Source organism: Pocillopora damicornis, chromosome 13 (genome assembly GCF_964200805.1).
Source record: "Pocillopora damicornis chromosome 13, jaPocDami1.2, whole genome shotgun sequence".
Lineage (NCBI taxonomy): Eukaryota > Metazoa > Cnidaria > Anthozoa > Scleractinia > Pocilloporidae > Pocillopora > Pocillopora damicornis.
Genome location: NC_142682.1, coordinates 6,505,212 through 6,523,590, shown reverse-complemented (window position 1 = coordinate 6,523,590; position 18,379 = coordinate 6,505,212). Strand labels below are relative to the sequence as shown.

At 38.4% G+C, this 18,379-nt stretch overlaps 1 protein-coding gene and 1 pseudogene across 3 annotated transcripts in view; both read left to right on the top strand.

The window, feature by feature from the left end:
• Positions 1-8,168, top strand: part of LOC149035223 (ovochymase-2-like) — a 36,729-nt gene extending 28,561 nt beyond the window's left edge. Inside the window, exons 1-7 of one of the 2 annotated variants that reach the window (XM_089192536.1) lie at positions 991-1,057; positions 1,169-1,244; positions 3,157-3,195; positions 4,657-4,801; positions 6,040-6,290; positions 6,579-6,971; positions 7,278-8,168. In XM_089192536.1, coding sequence (XP_089048662.1) covers positions 1,196-1,244; positions 3,157-3,195; positions 4,657-4,801; positions 6,040-6,290; positions 6,579-6,971; positions 7,278-7,369 — 969 coding nt within the window. In that variant the 5' untranslated portion in view covers positions 991-1,057; positions 1,169-1,195 and the 3' untranslated portion in view covers positions 7,370-8,168. Of the gene's footprint in view, positions 1-990; positions 1,058-1,168; positions 1,245-3,156; positions 3,196-4,656; positions 4,802-6,039; positions 6,291-6,578; positions 6,972-7,277 lie in introns of those variants that run through there. The other variant, XM_089192535.1, reaches the window with a different exon arrangement.
• Positions 8,169-9,844: 1,676 nt separating this feature from the next.
• Positions 9,845-17,147, top strand: LOC149035222 (procollagen C-endopeptidase enhancer 2-like; annotated as a pseudogene). The gene is made up of 6 exons (XR_016182582.1): positions 9,845-9,984; positions 11,088-11,126; positions 11,940-12,084; positions 12,716-12,976; positions 13,816-14,208; positions 14,415-17,147. The product of XR_016182582.1 is annotated as a procollagen C-endopeptidase enhancer 2-like (transcript).
• Positions 17,148-18,379: the final 1,232 nt, after the last annotated feature.

Below are 18,379 nucleotides of genomic sequence, written 5' to 3'. Positions count from 1 at the left end.
AGTTTAACACTGTTACCTGAAGTTTTAAATACTAATACAGAATCTTGAAGTGAAATGTTCAGTGAACTTCAGCCGAATTATGGCTCATAAAAACACGTGAGTTTTTTCACATGACAAGGTAGAAAACAAACTGTTCAAGGCGAGTGTATTTTGAATGAACAACAGCCGAATTCACCGGAACATGAAGATCGCTCGGAATGACAATACGGCAAAACTCGGCTGCAGTGACTGATGTGACTTTCCATTCAACGCATCGGAAAGGATATCAGAGCAAGCTCTTATTTTTTACTCGAAGGGCGGCCGATGTAGTTTCTGAGGCTTGCTTTACTGTGATGACCGGAGATCGCCATGATAAGCGAGCCGCGATGGACTTCAGCATGATTATATTCGCGCAGACACCGTCATGATTAGAATGAATTTTAGCAGTTATGCCAGTTTGGTTATATTTTTCATCATTTCTGTTTTGTTCAGTTTTGTATTTGAACACTGAACTTTATATACTGTACGAGTGTTAGTTGTGTTTGATTTTTATTTCCGTACGTAAGCTTGCAATCTAACTGAGCATGAAAATCTTTAATACTCGGAATGTCTATTTTGTTTTTCCTTTGAGGATTTTTGTATCTGCTCACGTTTCAATAACGTAAATTACGGCGCCTGGTAAGTTGACAAACCTTTGTTTGGTTCTTCTGTTGCTACTTGCCGGCTCGCTTGTTTCGAAATTTCACTTTCAATTATCGGAAAAAAACTAAAAAGAAGTCCCGGAAAAGGTCGAACATAGTACAATTTGGCAGATGGCGTGACAGCTTTAGCTCAGCTCTATGCTCTATACTCTCATAGAGCACGCTCTTTCAACCAATGACAGCATGCGTTATATCCGAACTTTATTATAAAAGTTTATAGACAATAAAAATGACGTTCCATGTAATACAACCGTCGCCATGTCAGAGAAAAAATTTATCTCGTACAAACAATTGCAAAATTAGAACTTTGAAAGGAAACCACTCGACTGCACCGCGTGGTTACGTTCATCGTGGACGTCATTTCTACGATCAATAAGGTTACAGACAAACACATTTAAACATATTTGGATAAGGTTACTGTTATTTGACCAACCACGCAGGCATTTATCGTACTCTGCTCAGTGAATCCTGACATTTTACTGTTACAGACTGAAAGAAATTTACGGAGTGGAAGAATGGGAGTATTCAAATCCAACCAACTCATTACAGCTACCTCTGTCATTGGTAAGTTGTTCATCCTTCATGTATCTAACCATCCTAATTTCTCAGAGAGCGACACGCCTGAATCATTTTTCTGGCTTTCAAGTTAAGTTCTTTTGATTTTGATTTTCCTCTATGTCTTTTAGCCTGTTTATCTTATTGACAATGTGTTAAGGATCTGGCAGCTCGCTTATAGATTTCTGGGCAATGCGCAAACCCCGTTCAAAACCGCATACATCCTGCTCAACTTTAGCAAGGATTCAAGAGTACTTTCGTTAACCTGGTAATTATTGAAGTGAATTACATCTTTTTGGCTTATTTAATTTTGAATTGCTGGGTCGGATAAGTATACAAAATACACGAAGGTCCACTCATGAATGAAATCAATAAGAGAAAGAAATGCTTGTTTTAACAAAAATCCAGAAACAGTGCAGCCGAAACGTAAGTGAGTTTAGGAAAACCACGACGGCAACGGCAACTGGAACCTCAATAAGAAACGAGTTTGTGAAGTTTTTATATGAAATAATTCATATTTGTACTGCGGTTGTAGATGAAAGTGAAATGTGATCATCGCAGTAAATTTTCCAATTTAAGCAATTGGAGAGAAGAAGCCTGAAAAAAATCAGGGCTTCAACGGGATTCGAACCCGTGACCTCCGCGATACCGGTGCGATGCTCTACCAACTGAGCTATGAAGCCACACATTGGGAGCGAGGTCAATTTATTGAGTTCATATCTTCCCGTGCAGTGAAATGATGTGAAGTTTTTATATGAAATAATTCATATTTGTACTGCGGTTGTAGATGAAAGTGAAATGTGATCATCGCAGTAAATTTTCCAATTTAAGCAATTGGAGAGAAGAAGCCTGAAAAAAAAAAAAAAAAAAAAAAAAAAATCAAAAAAAAAAATCAAAAAATCGTTGAAGCCCTGATTTTTTTTTTCAGGCTTCTTCTCTCCAATTGCTTAAATTGGAAAATTTACTGCGATGATCACATTTCACTTTCATCTACAACCGCAGTACAAATATGAATTATTTCATATAAAAACTTCACATCATTTCACTGCACGGGAAGATATGAACTCAATAAATTGACCTCGCTCCCAATGTGTGGCTTCATAGCTCAGTTGGTAGAGCATCGCACCGGTATCGCGGAGGTCACGGGTTCGAATCCCGTTGAAGCCCTGATTTTTTTCAGGCTTCTTCTCTCCAATTGCTTAAATTGGAAAATTTACTGCGATGATCACATTTCACTTTCATCTACAACCGCAGTACAAATATGAATTATTTCATATAAAAACTTCACATCATTTCACTGCACGGGAAGATATGAACTCAATAAATTGACCTCGCTCCCAATGTGTGGCTTCATAGCTCAGTTGGTAGAGCATCGCACCGGTATCGCGGAGGTCACGGGTTCGAATCCCGTTGAAGCCCTGATTTTTTTTCAGGCTTCTTCTCTCCAATTGCTTAAATTGGAAAATTTACTGCGATGATCACATTTCACTTTCAAGAAACGAGTTTCATGGACACAACAATGGCTGTGCACGTGTGTTATAAACCTTCGTAAATTTCTGTGCGTCCTCTGCAAAACAACAACGTGAAATGATCAAACTTCGTGTTGTCTGGAGAACGTGAACGGCGATGGCATTTGGGGAAGGAAATTTTCGTTTCGAATTCATTTGTATTTCATTTTGTGTTTTATTTAGTCTCCGGTTATTTTTCCTCTTAGTTTATTTTTTCTCTTTGGCGACTAAAACCCTGTCTCGTCCTAACCTCTTCCGGACAAGCGAAAATAATGTCCCATTGTTCTCTGTTGCTTCTCGCCTGGGTTCTTGCTGCATTATATTAAAAAAAAGTACAAGTAGAAACCAGTCTATATGGCCCCCTCCTGCATATTTTTTCAGTCTAATGTCTTATGAATGTTTTCTTGTTGCAGTTTTATTACTATTCCTTGAAAGAGGACAATGCGATTCAAGTAAGTTTGAAACCCTTACTGTTTCGGTATAAAATGCAAATTCATTGTAAATGTATTCAGTTTATATATACTTGTTATTGAGTCCAATATCAGCAGTTCTTCAACCCAACGAACGTTTTTAGCGATTGTAATTAATAGCAGAAAGACATCGACTACAACCTTAATACCTTCTCTCAGTTCGACGATCTTCAAAAGTTTTTCGCGCTTATCGCGAGTCCAAAGGTAAAGCAAACATGACACTCGAGTCTAAAGTTCAAGCATGTACAACGCGACGTCAACTATACTAAATAAGGCCTTTAGGAAGTGATAAAGTTCAAGGCTTAAGCTATTTCATATAAAAAGGGGAATCCCCTGCAGACGTACTTTCACATTTAGATTTGAAAAATCATGTCTAGAATTCTATGCATGCTGGGCATACAATGCACACATTCACGTGCACCTACACCTTCAAAAAGCAATTGAGGCTGCATTTACTTTGCTTGACAGACTTAAGAAAATTTAGCACTGGAAATCCCACTCAACCAGAGTCGTTTAGACTGATGGAAATATGTCAAAATTTGGATGTCTATAAAGCACAGTGAAGTATTTTTAAGAAAATAGAGAACATCCTTGTTCAGAAAATGGGCGACACTGGGTAATTACCCTGATTTCATCGAGCAGTTAGTTAAAAATCTGCCATCCAAAGTTTTCAAAACAATAAATCAAACAATCAATAATTGTGTAATTTAGTATTATCAACTGACTTAATAACGTAAATTGGCCGCCGTAAAGAGTTTATAAGCTACAGTTTGGAGCTTCAGCCCTTCGTCAGAGCGATTAAATTACCCTATTATACTCTCCCTCCGAAGCAGCACCACAGTTTCTTTAGAAACTTACCCCCTTTATTCATAAATCAATAATTTTATTCGGGATAGGCAGTGAATCACGAAATGAACAATACGAGACAAGTACTTTCCTACTTTTCTCTTTACTAGATTGCATATCATCTGATACACAAGTTTGTTTTCGTTCTTCTACATTTCCTTTTTCGGTTTCCTATTCCCTACCCTATATACAATGCCCTGACTTGTGCTAGAAATGCGACTTACTGTGAAGTCTGAATGTAATTTCTCGTATGGAGGTATGGACAGACGGAACGGACTATTTGGTCATGACTTCAAAACTCAAATTTTATTCGCTTGATAAGCAATCAGATTTGACTTCGATATAAGGCTCTGCTGAAGGAATTCAGTGCGCTCCAGCTCTATTTCGCATCAGCTGCGAGTCAGTAAGGGCTCGAGGTATTCAGATTTAAATGAATCAGTGATAAAAACAATCTACTTCTCGGGGAAGTTAGCAACTTGCCACTCCACTAAAGAGTTCGAGTGACTTCGTCGTATCACGATAATCTCTCATGGATTCTCTCAATTTTGGGTGAGATATGAAGTCAACATTTAAACTTACTTTTTGTCTTCATAATAGTTTGTCCCAATGGCATAACGAACATCACAGCTTCCAGTGGTGAGATTGAATATCCTGAGTCAGGTACTTATGGTAAGAATGAGACCAAATGTTGGAGCATTACGGTCCCCGACACTTATTATCTCATTCTATTTTATTTTTCCAGGTAGGTTTTCCATGTATAGCACTCGTCAGTAACATGCAAACTTCTGAGGTTCACACTTCATTTCAATTTCATTTGATGTTGCTGTCAAGCTTCATGTTAATGTACATCTAAAAGCAGAGACAAAAAAAATCCCAAAGTAATTTCATAACAACTCAGAAAATTACCTTTAAACCCTCTGAAATATGGTGCTAGTTCCCGAAAGGATATAAATATGCATGATCGCCGGCGAGATTAAGCGAATTTTTCAGATGGTGCATCTCCAACCTCATAGCTTGCATCCTCTTAAAAAGAGCGAGAGAAGTGTCAACCATCTTGACGAAAGAATATTTGAACAATGCTCGAGCCTCGTCATTTTTTTTGAAGGCTGCATGGCCAGCGTGGGTTTCTTTCCTTTTGATTACGATACCAAATCAGAAAAAGAGGACGAGAATAAAAAAAAAATATTTCATGGGTAAAACTGCAAATGATTGAATTGTAACTCTTCAAGTAACCGGCGCAATTATCAGATTGCCTCTCGTATTTTTTTTGATGTTATGATAATGACTGATAATTATGTTGATAATCATCATCAAAATAGATATAACTATTTTTATCACGCTCATTTGGAAATCATTGGAGATCCATGCAAACTGCTTGGCTCTCATTGATGCGATGAAATCACAAATTGCACCCTTTTTTGCTCTTAATTGCATCTTTTTCCCAGCCAATGAGAAGGCTTTACTGAAACACAACAACCAATCAGATTTCAAGGCTTCTTTATAAAGTTACCAATCAAATTTCTGGAAAATGAAAGACAACTTTTGCAACTTTTTACGAGTTAGCTAAGAACTGTATCAATAAAATATTTGTGCAGACTATCTAAAAAAATCCTGTATTTGAGCGACTGAATTTTGCGTTTTGAAAATGGGTGTAATAGAGTGGTAACTGGACTCTGTGTGGTGAAATTTTTGTCTGAAATCATAGTTGTGACTTCAAATGAAACTCGCGCTGAGCGCCCGTGCGATTTTGGAATCACGCGTATGATTTCAGACCAAATTGCTCTTTATTTATCTTAATTACATCAGTAATCAATCGATCCTGTATCGGGACTTTTAAGGTCCAACACGGTCAGACTAGGAATAAAAACACTGTTAATATATTTAAAGTTATTTATCTTCTCCAGTAGATAATCTTCACTTTGTCCTTTAGGTTGGTAAGAACTGAAAACCAGTTATATCGCCTTGTGATATTTTCCCCAGGATTGATATAGAAAGGTGCTCTGATTGTAAGTGCGACTATCTTCAAAAAGAAACTTCCTACAGCTATTTGAGCCAGCGGTTTAAAGAATGTGGACGATATAGTTACAACTATTTACAGGGATATATCGTCAACGTCGACTGGACAACTGGCGAGAGTTTGGCTGGACCGACGGTCTATCTTCGCTTCGTGTCGGATGATACTGTACACTACACAGGATTTAAGTTGAACTTCATAGCCATGTCTAGGACAGGTGGGTAATAACCATACAAAGAGGGTCTTAATGAGGTGATGGCTTTTACAGCCAACAGTTAAAACTTTATCAGCCATGGAGTCTTAGTCCAGTGGCTGAGGTGTAACAGGTCACAAGCCTGACTACCAATCCTGCAAACTAACCACAGGGTGTTCACCCACAAGCTTAGGGTATAAGTCTGTCAATCAGTGTTGCTAGACACGAGCTTATTTTTTCAAATCAAAGCAGACGTATTCACTTGATAACTTTTAATTTTTCATGTGGTAACAGACAACTTTCATTTTGCAGAGGGTGACATAAACTATCTGAATGCAGGCGAAGATGAAACTATTGAGTTTGGCACACCAAAAGTCGACATTGAGAACTACCCCTCAAATTACGCAGAACAGTGGATTTTAATCGTCCCTGAGGGACGGAAAGTCCAGATAAACTTCGACACATTTGAACTGGAAGACAGCGAGGATTGCAAAAACGACTACGTTGAGTTCCGTGAAGCATCCATCACAGTTGGTGATCGTAAAAGAATATATGGCCATTTTGGTCCAATCCTGACAGGACGCCTGTGTGGAAATGCAAAGCCAAACTCGATACTGAGTCAAGGGAATATGGTTTGGGTTCAGTTCGTGAGTGATAGAAACTCTACCACAGTGCACAAGGGATTCAAAGCTTCTTTTAAAGCAGGTGTGTTACAACAATCAGGGGTGTTAGGTTTGTCTTTCGTAACGCAGCACGTAAGTTCTTTTATATCTTTCTCCTTTGGAAAGTAGAGCTCATTCAATTCTTAGTACATAATCTCAGTGTTTTATGACTTGACATGATCGCCGCAGGACAATGTTTGAGTTTTTCTGTTTGTTTGTTTTTTAATTTTGTCTTTGTTTTTTTTTTAAGAGACAGCAAACTTTTTTCCTCTCTTGTCAACTAACCATAAGAAGGAATGATTTGTATGTAGTCTTAAAATCAATCTTTCAATCTTTCTCATTTTTTCAGTACAGGGAAGCGGATTGCCCGTGAGCCGTCGAATGGTGCTTCTTTTTCTCTCAGCTTTGATCGTGCATGTGTCAAAGAACAACTTGTTGTAGTCCTGTCAAGTGTATCCAGGAGATGTCTTTTGTTCGCTAAAGTTTTGAATTATATGCATTTTGATAAACTCTGGTTGTCGACTTAAAATTTTCAATATCAAGGATTTTGAGTATGTAGTTTTGTCCCAATCTTTCTTTTAGATCGTTTTTATCTCTCATCGGATCGAATTTATCTGTGCGTTGTGTTTTTTTTTCATCTGCATAAATTTAGTACAATAAAAACAAAATTTAAACGGTTTGAAAGCCCTTAGACTTAAGAAAGCTTGAACAACATTATGTGCATCTTTGAAATAACTTAGTAGATAAGCGTTATTGGCCAAGCGTGAGGAGAAGATGGCAGTATATTGTCACAGTTTTTTTTCTCTCTTTTTTGCATGTACTTTCCAAAAATAAAGGGCTCAAACGTGAATGTAAACAAAGTTGAGTTGAAATAGGACCTCCCGGTGAAGCTGTTTGTTGCGCAAAGGCCGCTAGAGAGTTCACGTCTATTCGCGTGCGTTTTAAAATTTCGACTTAAAAAAAAAAAATTCGGCCAACCCGCAAGGGTTTAGAGTCAATTTAACATCGCAGTAATTTTCAGAGTTTGAACGAAGCCCAGTCGTAAATACCATTTGTCAAGCCACCAGTATCAGAAGTATTGGGAATGTGTTTAATCCCGGTTTTTTTTTTTTAGCTCAGCCATTCATTTTGTCACGAAGAATCTCCTCAATCAAAACATAATGGATTAAATGTGGAAATGATTCGTTAAAAATAATTAATGAATGATTTGATTATAACAGAAGAATTACATAAACTCAAAGCCATACAATGTCAAAGTCTGACAATTTTCATTGTGGCCTTTAATCTTAGAAACAAACATAGGAGGTTTCCTATTGAATAGAAATCACCGGCACTAAAAGATTATCTTATCGTCGCTAGAAGACGAGTTATGCTCAGCTGAAAGCTCATTCATTGCAGCCGTTGTGATAGTGGGGTTGGGGAGCGATCCTCTCTCTTAGGATCTCCTTCTACGTTGCACGCTACTGAGCAGGTGAAATATTTACTTAGATTAGTGATACCCTCGTTAATTTAAGGGACCTTTAGCAAACTACGAAGGCGGCGGCAATGAAGACGTGGCAAAACAACAGATCTAATGGTCAGAAAAATAGCGCAGGATGAGCGTTCTAAACCTTTGTACATTTTTTAGTCGTCCTCTTGGAAAACAACGACGTGAAAACTAAAAAAAAAAAATTATCGTCTGAGAACGGAATTTGCGATTGCATATTAATAAAATCAATATCTTCCTCGGCGTTGTCGTCCTGAAAGCTGAAGATCTTTGATATAATTATTTCCCTGCTGATCTTTTGCACTTTGGTTGACACTGGCGCTACTAGTGCTGGCTTCAATACTTGCAACGGAAGGAGAATTTTTGGTTGAATTCATGTATTGTCCACATCACTGCTTCCAGTGTAACCAGACCCAGGTAAGAATTACAGTTATTATATAAAAGCGGCGCTGTCACGACGGTGCTGTCACAGTATCCCAGCACCCTAAACACGAGTGCATTCAATTGTTGTGAAGCATCTTCGAAAAAGCGATCAGTCAGCAGTTTCAAGTAAATTTCTTCGCATGTAAACAGTTCAGCCGATCGATTTGAGACATGTGCGGAATGAGGATTTTTGCAATTGTTGGAATTTCGCGTTTAAGAAAATGACCGAAACCTTGTACTTTTTCGATTAGCTCTGAGTCTGTGAGTAGTCATAACTGTCGAACTTGTTTACTATCTGTGCGTGTGTGTGGGAAGTTTTCCTGCCGCTACAGTGACCTTTGCAATGTCCTATAGAAATTTGCGAGTTAGGACGAGTATCTTGGCAGCAGTGAATCTCTGGAATATGAAAAACTCTTTGAGTAATAAAGCGACTTAATTTTGTAACTTTTTTAATCAAAAATATCCTCTTCATTTTCAGTTGGAAAATTTCTCGTTATGCCGTGCAACACCAAGGGTTAAATGGGTAAAACATGAATGTTTGTTTTGCCAAAATTTGGAAGCTTCCGAGGTAGAACATCGGTTCCTTTGAAGATTAGCAAAAATTTGGCGATTTGCAAAACTTTGGCAGGTTTTTCAAATACGGGGTCGCACTCATTTTTCGCAACTTTTTAACAATTTTTTCCTTGAACAAAAAATGAAGCTCTGGTGCGACTCGGGCCTAACTGTATTCCTCTCTCCCATTGGTCGAGAGCTATTGTCAATAAGTTTATAGACAATAAAAATAACGTTCCATGTAACACAACCCTCGCCATGTCGGAGAAAAAAATTATCTCGTACAAACAATTGCAAAATTAGAAATATGCAAATATTCTAAACTTTGAAAGCAAACAGTCGACTACACCGCGTGGTTACGTTCATCGTGGACGTCATTTATACGATCAACAAGGTTATAGACAATGGAAAGTTGTGTTCAATATGTTAAACATATTTGGATAAGGTTACTGTTATTTTACCAACCACGCTGGCCTTTGTCGTACTCTGCTCAGTGAATCCTGATATTTTACTGCTATACACTAAGGAAATTTACGGAGCGGAAGAATGAGAGTATTCAATTCCAACCAACTCATTACAGCTGCTTCTGTCATTGGTAAGTTGTTCATCCCTCGTGTATCAAACCATGCTAATTTCCCAAAGAGCGACACGCCTGAATCATTTTTCTCGCTTTCAAGTTAAGTTCTTTTGATTTTACTTTCACCTGTTAATCTTTGTGACAATGTGTTAAGGATCTGGCAGCTCGCTTAGAAATTTCTGGGCGATGCGCAAACCCCGTTCAAAACCGCATACATCCTGCTCGTTAACCTGGCAATATTTGAAGTGAATAACATCTTTTTGGCTTATTTAATTTTGAACTGCTGGGTCTGATAAGTGTACAAAATACACTAAGGTCCATTCATGAATGAAATCAATAAGAGAAAGAAATGCTTGTTTTCACAAAAATCCAGAAACAGCGCAGCCGAAACGTAAGTGAGTTTTAGAAAACCACGACGGCAACGGCAACTGGAACCTCAATAAACAACGAGTTTCATGAGCACAACAATGGCTGTGCACGTGTGTTATAAATCTTTGTAAATTTCTGTGCGTCCTCTGCAAAAAAAACAACGTGAAATGATCAAACTTCGTGTTGTCTGGAGAACGTGAACGGCGATGGCTAAATTTTTGAATTTCTATTTCAAATTTAACGCTGTCTTCCATATTCAGTTTCGTGATAGTTTTTACGGCGAGAAACAAACTAAATGACTTTAGAGTATCGCGCGATTCGTAGGTAAAATATAAGTTCATCTTTTAACCGACGTTGTCGACGGCGTCGCTGTCCTCGTTTCTTAAACTCAGGGCGATTGTTTTACAGAGTCGAGCTTCTCATGCGCTGCACCTAATGAAAATGGTTATGTAATAACTTGCCTTCATTTGGGGAAGGATACTTTAGTTTCGAATTCATTTGTATTTCATTTTGTGTTTATTTCATCTCAGGTTTTTTTTCCTCTTAGTTTATTTTTTCTCTTTGGCGACTAAAACCCTGTTTCGTCCCAATCTCTTCTGGACAAGCGAAAATAATGGCCCATTGTTCTCTGTTGCCTCTCGCCTAGGTTTTTGCTGCATTATATAAAAAAAGTACAAGTAAAAACCAGTCTATATGGCCCCCTCCTGAATCTTTTTTCAGTCTAATGTCTAATGAATTTTTTCTTGTTTCAGTTTTATTACTATTCTTTGAAAGAGGACAATGCGATTCAAGTAAATTTGAAACCCGAACTGTTTCGGTATAAAAATGCAAATTATTTGTAAGTGTATTCAGTTTATAATATTCTTGTTGTTGATTGCAATATCAACGTACAGTTCCTCAACCCCACGAAAGTTTTTAATGATTGTTATTAGTAGCAGAAAGATATCGACTACAACCTTAATACCTACTCTCAGATCACAAGTTTTTCACACTAATCGCGAGTCCAAACTGAAAGCAAAATTAGTATTAGTTGTAAATTAGTATTATCTAAGTATGCCAATGTCTTAGTTGAAAAACGTTCACTTTTTGTATAGTATTAGTTGTAAATTAGTATTATCAACTGAGTTGATGGCGTAAATTGGCCATCGTGAAGACTCTATTGCTTTGACGAAGGGCTAACGCTCGAAAAGTCAACTTTTAAACTCTTTACGGTGGCCAATCTGCGTTATCAACTCAGTTGTTAACTCTAAATTACCCAGCTGTACTCTCTCACCAAAGCAGTACCACAGTCTCTTTCGAAACTTAGCCTTATTCGCTTGATAAGCTATCAGGTAATGATTTCCTAAGATATGAGGCTCCGCTGAGGGAATTAAGTGCGCTTTAGCTCTATTTCGCACCAGTTACGAGTCAATAAGGGTTCGAGTTATTCAGATTTAAATGTATTAGTGATAAAAAATAACATACCTCTGCGGGAAGTTAGCAACTTGCCACCCTACTTAAGACTTCGAGTGACTCCCTCGTATCAGGATAATCTCCCATGGGTTCTCTCAATTTGGGTGACAAGTGAAGTCAAAATTTAAACTAACTGTTTGTCTTCACAATAGTTTGTCCTAATGGCATGACGAACATCACAGCTTCCAGTGGTGAGCTTGTATATCCTGAGTCAGGTAGTTATGGTAAGAATGAGACCAAATGTTGGAGCATTACGGTTCCCGACACTTATGCTGGCATTCTTTATCACTTTTCCAGGTCAGTTTTTCATTTATAATACTCGTCAGTAATCTGCAAACTTTGAAGCTGACACCTCATTTCGATTTCATTTCATTATATCCCGAATTGCACCCTTTTTGCTCTTAATCTCATTTTTTCCCCAGCCAATGAGATAGCTTTACTAAAACACAACAACAATCAGATTTCAACGCTTCTTTCAAGTAACCGATCAAATTTCAGGAAAATGAAAGACAACTTTTGCAACTTTTTATGAACCAGCTCAGTAGTGGATCAATGAAGTATTTGCGCCGACCAACTAAAAAAATCATGTGTTTTAGCGACTGAATTTTGCGTTTTTAAATTCTAATAAGGTGATGATTGAACACTGTGTCGACAATTTTGGTCTGAAATCATACTTGTGCTGTGCGCCCGTTCGATTTTGGAATCACTCGTAAGATTTCAGACCAAATTGTTCTTTATTCTTTTCAATTATATTAATAATCAATCAATCCTCTAATGGGACTTTTAAGGCTCAACATATTCAGGCAAGGGATAAAAATGTAAATATCTTCAAAGTAATTTATCTTCTCCAGTAGATTAAACTTCACTTTGTCCTTAGCGTTGGTAAGAACTGAAAACCAGTAGTATCGGTTTGTGATATTTTTTCCAGGGTTGACGTAGAAATGTGCTCTGATTGTAAGTGCGACTATCTTCAAAGAGGAACTACCTACAGCTATTTGCACCGGCAGACTAAATTATGTGGACGATATAGTTACAACTATTTACAAGGATATATCCTCAACGTCGACTGGACAGCTGGATTTTTTTACCGGCTTTTTTTTTTAATCGACGGGCTATCTTCGCTTCGTGTCGGATGATACTGTACATTACACAGGATTTAAGTTGACCTTCATAGCCTTATCCATGACAGGTGGGTAATAATTATTCAAACAGGGTCTCAATAGGGTGATGGCTTTCACTGCCAACGGTTAAAATTCTAACAGCCCTGGAGTGTTAGCCCAATGGCTGAGGTGTGATAGGGCACAAGCCTGAATACCAATCCTGCAAAACAGAGTGCCACCAAGATGAATAAGACAAGTCCTTTCCAGTCTCAGAAAAAAACTCCAGTTGACCGAGAGATCCAAAGACCCTACCCTCCTTACCCCGGCTGACCTTTAGACACAGAGCTATTTGCAACCCACACTTGAATGGGCCTGTAACTGAGCTGCATGGAGGTGCTAACTCTACGTTAATTCCCCTGCATTTTCATGGGCTAGGCTGTCTCGAGGGCGGGCGATGTCTTAGCCCACTGACTGAGCAGTTGCCAGGCATAAGCCTGAAGGCCGTCAGGCAAAGCAGTACATTGTAAAAATAAGCTAAGAAGCCCTTTTCAACCCACAGGAAAACTACAATTTGAGGCTGAGGAGTCCAAAACCTACCCTCCCTACCCCTGGGCTTTGGACAGACAACTGCCGCTGACCCATCTCGCGTCCCGCTGCTTGTCTAGACGTTAAGTCCCCCCTCCATTTTCAAAGGCTGGAGCCGGCAGGTAATTGCGACCCCTCCTGAGCCTGCTGCTTTAGACTCTCCACCACCCTCCAACTACAGGGTGTGTCACCCACAAGCTTAGCTGTGACAGGGTATGAACCTGACAATAAATGTTCTTACACACGGGCATTTTTTTTCAAATCAAAGCAGACGTATTCTCTTGATAACCTTTATTGATTTCGTTAATTTTTCATGTGGTAACAGAATACTTTCATTTTTCAGGGGGTAACATAAACTGTCTGAATGCAACCGAAGGTGAAACTATTGATTTTGGCTCACCAAAAGTCGACGTTGAGAACTACCCCTCAAATTACGCGGAACAGTGGATTTTAATCGTCCCTGAGGGAATGCAGGTGCAGATAGACTTCGACATATTTGAACTGGAAGACAGTGAGGATTGCAAAAACGATTATGTTGAGTTCCGTGAAGCATCCATCATGGTTGGTGATCCTAAAACAATCTCTAGCGCTTACGGTCCAATCCTGACAGGACGCCTGTGTGGAAATGCAAAGCCAAAATCGATACTGAGTCAAGGGAACATGGTTTGGGTTCAGTTCATAAGTGATAGAAACTCTACCACAGTGTACAAGGGACTCAAAGCTTCTTTTAAAGCAGGTGTGTCATAAAAATGAGTTTTGTCGAGCTTGTCCTTCGTAACGCGACACTTAAGTTCTTTTACATCTTTTCCTTCGGAAAGTAGAGCTCATTCAGCTCATAGTGAATAATCTCAGTTTTTTATGACTTGACGTACTAAGTCGCCGCAGGACAATGTTTGAGTTTTTCTGTTTTTAATTTTGTTTTGTTTTGTTTTGTTTTTTTAGAGACAGCAAGCGTTATTCCTTTATCTAGTCAAATAACCATAAAAAGGAATGATTTGTATATTGTCTCTATATCTATCTTTCTCATCTTTTCAGAATAGGGAAGCGGATTGCCTGTAAGCCGTCCAATGATGCTTCTTCATTTCTCAGCTTTGATCATGCATGTGTCAAAGAACAACTTGTTCTAGTCCTGTCAAGTGTATCCGGGAGATGTCTCCAGGTCGCTGAAGTTTTGAATCATATGCATTTAGCTTAACTCTGATTGTGGACTGAAAAGTCTTAATATCAAGGATTAGAGTGTGAAGTTTTGTCCCGGGAATCTTTCTTTTAGGTCATTTTTAGCTCTCAGAGGATCGAGTTTATCTGTGTGTTGTGGTTTTTATTTTCGTGTTAAAAGTTGTTCAGTTTACTTTTAGAGCTAAATCGATTTCATTTGTACGTATAAATTTAGTACAAGAAAAACAAAATTTAACCGGTTTGAAAGCCCTTAGACTTAATAAAGCTTGAACGACATTATGTGCATCTTTGAAATAACTTAGTATCTTCGCGTTATTGGCCAAGCGTGAGGATGAGATAGCAGGACATTATTATTTGTTTCTTTTTTCTCATTGATTGGGACGAAGTCAAGGTGCATAAAAACGCAAAAACAAACGGGGCTAACATCCAGCCATCTTGACCCAACAAGCCTAATAAATCAAGGACTTATCAAATGACAAGCATGTATCGCTTTCGTAAGAATCAAGGGATACATATCACTTTGTGTTCTAATTTTGATATTTTCAGGTTTCTGTAGCACAATAAAAGGTTCATGAAAGTGGCTCATCTTCTCTTTGTTCTGACAGTCATCTGCGGCTTTTTAAGACTCCATTGTTGACATTGTCCTAAAATTCCAAACATTGTAAGTCCTCGAAGCAATTTTTTCTCGCGCGGCAATCCCGATTGGACAAGATGGGTCGATATTGCTCGCCCGGTTTGTCAATTAGAACAAAGGGTTCGCTTATCCACGAGCACTGCGCGTGGACACCCCCCCCCCCCCCACTTCATCCCCTCACTTAAAAAGAAAAAAAAAGAACATTTTAAGCATAGGATATTTTTGGTAGTTTTCTAATAATGCGCACCCTTCTTTTGTATGCAAGTAATTTTTTTAACGAGACTACCCAAGAATCAAAGTATTCGAACGACTTTTTGGAACTTCCCTTGAATTTCTCCTTGAATCACTGCTTCGAAAAGTACAAAACTGCAATGAACAGTTATTTATCGCTAAGAGGGTGGGGGGGGGGGCGGCGGTACGGGGGGAGGGTTACGAGTGGTGTGTTTCCTTCTTGTATGTCTGAATCTGTGCATTCGAAACTATTTGTATCCAGTTCCCTCAGGATATCCAACTGCATATGAAGAATTACTGTAAGCGGAAGAATTCTTCGAATAAGCGCTACACCAGAACAGGGCGTGGGTAATAACTGAACAAATGCAAACGCTTTATTCTGTTTATGGTATGTTTCATTATTTTAGATTCTGGTGGAAACCTCTGTTAGCCACGCCTAAAAACTTCTGGTAAAGAAAAATTTGATGCAGACTGAAACGTGAAGATATTTATTCCAATCTGTTTGAAGTTTTTGCATTTTATGTCACGGCATCAGTACTTGACTGTAAAAAGATCGTATAAAAGTAAACTGACGTACACCTTACACATTTACGCTTCACTTGCATAAGTCATATGTTAAATTATTACTAAGGACAACATTATTTGTTACATTTAAAACATCCTGTTTGACAGTCGAATCATCGAAAACAACAACTCCAAGGAAAACAACAACTCTAAGCTCCATTGATCCCAGCGCTGGGGACCTGACTGCGGGAAGCAGTTTCTTCGTTTGTTTTCTGTTGCCTGTGGTTGTCATCATGATCTAAAACGAGAAAGAAGACGTCGAAAAGCAAGCAGACAATCGCCCTTTGCGGATCCGAGAACTAGTAGTGATAACTCTAAAAAGTAGAAAGTAACTATTGAAATAGAATTTGGAGCGGTATCAATAGAAGTGCCTTGAACTCTAAAGAGACTTTTTGAGTTTTGAAAAATGTGACCCTTTTTTGAGCCTACAGCTCAGCTACAGGGAACGGGAGCTTTCTTTTAGAAAGAGGTAGCAAAATGTGTCTAGTTTTAAAAAATACGACAATTCTGTTCATGCACGGTGAAAAGAGGGTCCTTAAAAAAAGGTGAGGTCTAAATGCCATTTCCTCGCCCAGACTATGCTCATATTAAACTTTTTTTTGCTGATCCCAGCCCCATTCTTTTATTTTGTTTCGATTTACAATCCCAGTAGTCCAAAGGTCATTCATAGACAACTCTTATGTTCCATATTGCATGTTCAGGTCTCCCTATTTTAAAATACGGCCTTTAAAATAGTCTTTGTATTTCAGGGCTGTCGTATGGAATCTAGCATAAACGTCTCTGAATCTTGTCTACGTAGCTTGGCTAATGTGTTGATTTCCTGAGAAGGTAAAAAAAAAAAACAAATAAGGTTTTTTACGAATGTCTTGCAGAAGTCAGGTATGAAATTCAAAATTGTTTTTTTAATTAGAATTAAAATTTTCAGTTCGTAAGCTTAAGGTGTATGAGGTTCCTCTCAGAAATTTTTTTATTTTTTTTTCAGTAAAAAAAGGAACTTGTTTTAAACTTGTAACTCCATTAAAAATAGAGAAACAAATGCATAGACAAATAATAACAGAAAGAAGTCATTGCATGTGAGCATTATTTTTACTTCGTACATTGAACTTACTATAAGGGTCTTTTATTTTGGGTTTATTATCCAGATTGCAAACGTACACTAAAGCCCGGTCGTTAGAGATATAACAAGGTGTCAAGGTTCGTCTTGGTAACTGGAATGAATTCTTGATACAGCGCGTAGACCTTCCTGGAAGTCATCAAAGGGGGTCGGGTTCCGTGCGCCTTTCGTGTAGTAACTCAAACCAATGCCCTCCTTATATATCAGCGGGCTCAAGATCCTAAGGCGAGAAGGACCGACAGATGGAGTATATAACACAGGCAGAGATTTACGTGGCGAAGATTCTTCGGATTTGCGCGTGATTGCACACCTGAATGTTAAGAGTTTGAACAAAATCTCCTTACAAAGGAAATTAGGGCGGAGGGGGGACCTTGATGATGTGTACTGTTTGTTGCCTGACTTTATTAGAGTCCAGTTGTTGAACAATAACCTCCATTGGTGAACTTTGCTGGTTGAATCTCAACTTCAGTTCACCTCCTCGAAGATTAACTGTTAAATGTTGTAAATCATAGGCATTGAGCTCGTTTTTGTTCATTTGTAAGATTATCGTGAAAATTCTTGTGTTCATTTCCAGTCAAGAGATGTTTAATCTTCCGAGGACAGTCTACCACATGCTCAGTCACTAAATTTTCTTCCCAAGTTTGTTCGAGAAGACTTTTTCGCTTATGTTCATAGCAAACAACTTAACGAAACCTTGCCAGTGTAATTACAGATTTCGTACATTAGATATCTGTAGTCGGAGAAGTGTTCTCTGCTCCTGCGTAATGTTCCATGTTTTTTCAACCTTGCAAGACGGTGTTTAGCATGGCAGGGAATCAGTTCGTAATTCTGATAATATTAAGTACATTTTTTTGCTCATCTTATTTTAATAAGCTGGACATAATAAACTGAATCCAATGCGTGAAAGTTCGTCGTCTGATGACATCAACGTGAGAAAGGAAAGCTTGATTTTGAAACATCGAGACACAGTGTGGCCTAGAAATTACGGCTTGGTGGCGATTATTTTGTAGACGCCGACCTTTTTAAGCTCCGCGCCTAATGCAAATGTTTATAAAGAACTGATTTGCCATCAATTGAGTAAAGAACTTTTAGTTTCGGATTTGTTTGTGTTTCAGCTTGGTTTTCATTTCATCTCGTGGTCAAACCCTGTCTCGTCCCAACCCCTTCTCGTCAAGAGAAAACAATGTC